Source organism: Musa acuminata, chromosome BXJ3-10, assembly GCF_036884655.1.
Source record: "Musa acuminata AAA Group cultivar baxijiao chromosome BXJ3-10, Cavendish_Baxijiao_AAA, whole genome shotgun sequence".
NCBI lineage: Eukaryota > Viridiplantae > Streptophyta > Magnoliopsida > Zingiberales > Musaceae > Musa > Musa acuminata.
Window position 1 is genome coordinate 30,238,292 of NC_088358.1, and position 5,888 is coordinate 30,244,179.

At 36.0% G+C, this 5,888-nt stretch overlaps 1 protein-coding gene across 2 annotated transcripts; it reads right to left on the reverse strand.

Annotated features, from left to right (window-relative positions):
• Window positions 1-2,388: 2,388 nt before the first annotated feature.
• On the reverse strand, window positions 2,389-5,168 carry LOC135651125 (mitogen-activated protein kinase kinase SIPKK-like). 2 transcript variants are annotated; one of them, XM_065170948.1, is made up of 8 exons: window positions 4,773-5,168; window positions 4,570-4,654; window positions 3,909-4,043; window positions 3,463-3,687; window positions 3,209-3,391; window positions 2,862-3,067; window positions 2,729-2,774; window positions 2,389-2,635 (listed from the first exon to the last, which is right to left on the reverse strand). In XM_065170948.1, exons 1-8 carry the CDS (start codon window positions 4,844-4,846, stop codon window positions 2,537-2,539), a joined length of 1,053 nt encoding a protein of 350 aa, XP_065027020.1. In that variant the 5' UTR covers window positions 4,847-5,168; the 3' UTR covers window positions 2,389-2,536. The 2 variants fall into 2 exon arrangements, with proteins under 2 accessions (XP_065027020.1, XP_065027021.1); XM_065170949.1 differs by lacking the exon at window positions 2,729-2,774 and having other exon boundaries at window positions 2,389-2,681.
• Between the last annotated feature and the right edge of the window lie 720 nt (window positions 5,169-5,888).

Genomic DNA, 5,888 nt, shown 5'->3' on the forward strand with positions numbered 1-5,888 from the left:
TTTTTTTCATCGGATAATGCTGACTTTTTCTGTTCTCATGACTTTTCAACTGTTATCATTGGAGTTTAGGACATCATCCTTTTCCCGTACATGCATCTTATTAGGTACAATTTCTTAATTATCATGACTTATACTATGATATTTTATCTCATAGTTATCATGTGAGATGCTTTGTATAGATCCATAAAATTCAAATGATTATAGTTTTTATGTTATAATATCGATTCATCAGTAATAATAAAAGTGAATGCATTTATGGAGAAGTTCGAAAATAACAAAGGAACATTTTGTTTTATGTTATCCTCAAAGTTGCTATCAAAATTTTAATTTTTTTTTATTATAAATCAAATATATTTTTATTACAAAAAAGTGTAATATCTTTTTATCATACGTTGCCATATATTAATGAGATTTAATTTTAATACAAGAATAAACATCATTTCATCAATAAAATTTTTATTAGATTTTGTGTTCACAACAATGATTCCTTTTCCTTCCGCTTGAATCTTGATATTATTTTCTATCTATACTATAGACCTAATTAAATCATTAAGTCTTTAAAATAAACTTTTATCCTAAGTTATATAATTACTGTATCCATTATTCAAAAACCAAATAGTTTTAAAATATTCTTCATTAGATACTTTAAAAAAAAATTTCTTCATACTCTTTTCAATATTTTTTTAATGAAAATTTGCTTGATTTTTATTCCAATATTTTTTTTCAAGATGATCATATTTTGTCCAATGAGAATAGAGAGAAATATTTATATATTTTTTTATACTAATAATTTTCTTAATATATCATTTTTATAATAAAATTAATGACGAGTTTCTTTATTATCTTCATTAGAGTTCCTCTAACCCTCATTTGATTAGTTCCCCCAAGCATCATATCATTTATGATCTCTATCATATTGACTCTCAATCAAGATTTGGTTTGTAAAATATTTTTTGATCTTTTTTATTAATATTTATTTGAAAAATATGTTTTGAAATTTTATTTAAAGATCTGTCCACTTTTTATTTATGAACTAAAAATAAGCCTATTAATTCATCAACAGACAATATACTTGTTTCTTTAGCTTCTTCTATAGCAATAGAAATCATATCAAATTTTAAGATAAATTTACTAGAACTTTTTCTACAATAGTTTGATCCTTTATATTTTCACTATATAACCTCATTTGATTCACAATAAAAGAGACTTTTGAAAAAAAATCAATGATAGATTGAAAATCTTTCATAAATTTTGAATTCATGTCAAATAATTTAAAGCCTTAAAATTACCTTATCCGTGCCTTTAAATATATATTTTCATATTTTTAAGTTTTTGTTATTGTTAATGTTATCATGATTCGGGAAAATAAAGGTTCATCTATTGTTTGTTGTAATATGTAAAGGGCTCTTACATCTTTCTAATTATTCTCATTTATTTATATTTTAATTTTTAATAATATTATGATCCTGTATATCATACTCAACAAAATCATTCTCTATCAAATTTTATAATCCTTGTGAAATAAATGAACTTTTTATTTTAATTATCTAATATTGATAATTTTCAGATAGGAAGAACTTTTTATTTTATAATCCTTGCCATCTTTTTTTTCCCTTTAAATATCTAGTCTTTCCATTTGTTTTTAATCTATGTACTTCATATCACACTCGTTGGCTTCTCGTTGAGATTTATGGAAAAAGGAAACATAATAATAGAAGTAATTAAGAATACTTTTGATCTATAATACTTTGGATTGATCTAAGAACACCTATTTATATTAGTCAAAAATAAAATATTTTTTTTTAATAATAATAAAAAAATAAATCATATCCCGATAAATATTTTCACCATCATCTATTTATAATAACATTTTTATATTTGAATTAATCTTATCACTTATTCTATCAAGCGATGCGATGCGCTGCTGCTATGGGATCATCACAGCCAAACCAGTTGTTAGTCTAATCGAAATCCTGATTATGATAATTAAGAGCTCATCACCCTAAGGCCCGAGAAAGACATCACACGGGTCATCGGCCCACGATGAAGATAAGAAGAAGAAGAAGAAGAAGAACACACGGAGTAACGAACATGAAATAAGAACCACACAGAGTCAACGATACGGCATTGCATGTCAAATCGCCGCTATTCTTGATTCTCCGGAACCACATCGAAAGCACCAACCGCGTGGAACGTATGCGGTTGGGACAAAAAAGAAAAGCACAAGCAACAGAAGCTGCATGGTTAAATTTATCGGCGGCCACCCAAACATTTTGGATCCTCGAACATTAATTTCATTCTTGTTTCCGAAAAAGGATCATCTTCGAGCCATCCATCCCAAAGATCCGACCTGTACAAATACCATCCAGCAATATCGACCCTACGCGATTCACCAAGTCAAGGATGCTGCGCTTTTTTTGTGTTTTCTTCTCATTCATCACGTCATGCAACAACACTGGAAACAACCCCCAAAAATTGGGCAAAAGAAAACAAAGCAGCAGCAGCCTTCGAGTAGGAAAGAAACTCCACGTACAGCTCATTCCTTCAAAAACTGGCTGAGCGGCAATCCGGACATGGTGAAGTAAGAAGCAAGATCCACTTGCAGGTCATCGTACATGCTCAGGAAGGGATGTTTCTGGCTCCACAAATGCACCATGTGAGAGGAAGAATAGTAGCGTCCTCTGCAAAGGAATATACGTGAATTGAGCAAATCAGATACACCACTTACCAGAAGCAGCCGTGCAGTTTTTCTATCCTTGGGCTTTTTCTGTAAACTGAAACCAAAAACTATCTCAAATTCTCGGTAGATGACGAAGAATTCGCAAGCACATTACGGAGTCGATATGGAGCAGCATGTTTACCATTCAGAAATGAATGAGCAAAACTCCTCGGAGAAGTGTTCTGGAGGAGCACAGGGCGGTGGCTGTTCGACTATCATATCCAAAAGCTCGTAGAAACTATCACAACGTGGATAAGGAAACTGGCCCGTAGCGCATTCCAACATAACCAGACCAAAGCTCCAAATATCACTTATGTAGCCATGTGTCTGTGAAGCTATTCGTTCTGGCTATCAAAGAAATGGAAGAAAAAAGGGAAACGATGAGGGCAGGTTCTAAGCTTTACGAGACTCCTCGATTTTTAGAGGAATTTCCAAAACGAAAGCAACGCAAGATGAAAAGGAAATTTGATTCCAACGACGACGACTCACAGACATGTAATTGTAAGTGCCGATAAAGGTATCTCGTTGACCAGACGAGCTTGCGATTATAGCACTGACACCAAAGTCAGATATCTTAACCTCCCCTCTGTGATTGATCAGAATGTTTGACGGCTTCAGGTCTCGGTGTATGATGCGCTTTTCATGGTGCAAATAGATCAATCCTTGAAGAACCTACAAGAAAAACATGCACACGTTTCTTTTAATTCGAAAGAAAATAACTGCGTGCCCCACTCAACACTGACCTGCTTACAGATTGCCGCAAGATACGGCTCTGGAATGGTTTTCACGCTGTTCAAAAAATCACCAAGGGAGCCTCCATCCATGTACTCCAACACTATAGAGATGGCACCATTGTAGTAGAAGCACTGGTAGCATGCAACGACGCATGGGCACTGGGTCGACAGGCTTATCCTGAGTTCCTGAGCAATTTGCTTGCGTACGCTGTCTTGAATGTTCAGTTCTATAACCTGAATATTAGCTTCTACGTGAGCCATCTCGAGCTTATACATTAGAAAAGTGGATGAAAAGCTTCTCGATGGCAATAATAATACTACAGTTTCATGTGCGATTCCTACTGCTAATACTCCTTGGAGTTACCAGATGAAAAAGAAGAACCACAGATCAAGAGTGTTGGATCACAATAATATTGAACAGATTGATAACAGGCCTTCCTATAAGGCATACATACCTTGAGAGCAAAAAATTGGCCCGTCCATTTGTGGCGGACCAGCTGAACAATTCCACCGCTACCTTTCCCGATCACTTTAACCGTGTCTACATCATCTAAACTCAACTGATTAACTATCGGCTTTATGAGAGATTGCTGCACACAATCGACGCACAACATCGTAATAAGAAGTCAGAATAACACATACCACAAGTGCCGCACATACTGATGAGAGAATAAAGTTGCCACGTTTGTCGGAATGATAAGGTCAACAATGGTCGCGCATGTCATAATAACATTATCTTAAAAAATATGACAGAACTAAACCACTTGATTTATCTTTCACCTAAACGTCGTAGATAATTTCTAATTTCTTATCTTTCATGTACTCGATGCTCGAAATTTCCATCGAACCTTCAAACCTAATTCAACTCTCAAATAGATATATTTCTTCATCGGATACTTTATTACTGATTCCATTTTCTTAGCTAACCGAGGCTGTATGGTCTCTCCGATCTATGGTCTTCTAAATTGGAGGTTGCATATCATGAATTCTAAACTCTTAGTCCCAGTTCCATATCCCACATCAAGAGATAAAAGATAGATAGATGAACAGATAGCCAAAAGAAAGAAAGATGAAAAAGAGCAAAGATTCGCTTTTGCAAGCGAGCTTCATAATTACCCCGTCTTCTTCGCTGTGAGAGAGGATCCGAAGCCCGTCCTTATTCACGAGAAGATCCCCGTCCTTGAACGTTCCACTCTGAGTCCTGCAACGACCGAACGAAGGCTTTCAAACAGAACAAGGAAGAAGGCGGCAACCTGGACGGACAAGGGAGACGAAGAAATGTATGCACACGTAGATGGAGAGAGAGAGGAGATCGTTACAGGAACTGGCTGATGGAGGCCTCGTGGCTCGGGAGAGACAGCCTGAGGTCGGGATTGAGGCCGCCCCTCCTCATCGGGAAGCACGGCAGCACTGATTTACTTTTATTTTGTTTTCCTTTTGTCCGAACACAGCTCCCAACGAAGGCGACCGAGGGAAGGTGGTGATCAGGCGGAGGGAGCGAGGAGGAACTGATGCGTGGGTGAACTGATGGGGGCGTCGGAGGTTGAAAGAACTGGCACAAAAGTTCTCGACGGAAAATATGACCATGGATATCTAAATGGACGGCTGCGATTGTACCCGTGTTGGATGACTTCGATTGCGGGCTACAAGAAAAATCTTAATTTTCGCACGAGGAGGCGGCTGCTGGGTCGTGGATTTCCACTTGCAGAGGTCTCTCTCTCTCTCTCTCTCTCTCTCTCTCTCTCTCTCTTATTTTATTTCTTGCATAGGACTTTATGGTTGGAAGATTGACCCCAACCGATTGTGGAAGTGGATGGCAAGCAAAGAAAATGTGTTAGCCATGAATCAAATGGTGTCAAATATTAGTGACGTGTTTTCGTGAGACAACACCAACAGGATGCACTCCAATGCTCGAAGTCAGTCGGCTCCAAGCTTAGTCATTCACTCTCGTGGTTTGTGCCTTTGGAAATTGGCAAAATGGATCTAAGCTTAGTCATTCACGCTCATAGCTTGTTCGTACTGTAGATAGAAATTTTCATTATTTTATCGAGAAAAATTCTATCTCCCGTATAAATAAGAAAAATATATCAATAAATTTTAATGAAAAATATATCTCAATATGACCTGACCCGTGTTAGTGACTCTCTGTTGCCTATACCAACAATACAACTTTATAATCTCATAGTGTTTGGACATTCAATAACAAAATACTTCAAGAGTGATATTTTTAAGTAACGTCAAATATTTGACCTGCATGTTATCATAAAATCCTTACCTAAAACTATTGAACCCACCACATTCATTCAAGTCTAAAAATCTTCACATTGACGTAAAACTATATGTGAATAATATGATGTTCTTTTCCATAACTCAACATGTACCAATGTACCCTTTCATCACATATAAAATATTATTGGGTGTAAGTTGATTTTTCG

Bases quoted from the DNA above. Each gene is read 5' to 3' on its own strand.
- LOC135651125 (XM_065170948.1), bottom strand. From the start codon at position 4,846: ATGAGGAGGGGCGGCCTCAATCCCGACCTCAGGCTGTCTCTCCCGAGC. The intron at 4,655-4,772 runs GTAACGATCTCC...CGGTCGTTGCAG, and splicing joins GCCTCCATCAGCCAGTTCCT to GACTCAGAGTGGAACGTTCA. The intron at 2,775-2,861 runs GTAAACATGCTG...TTTTGGTTTCAG, and splicing joins TGCTCATTCATTTCTGAATG to TTTACAGAAAAAGCCCAAGG.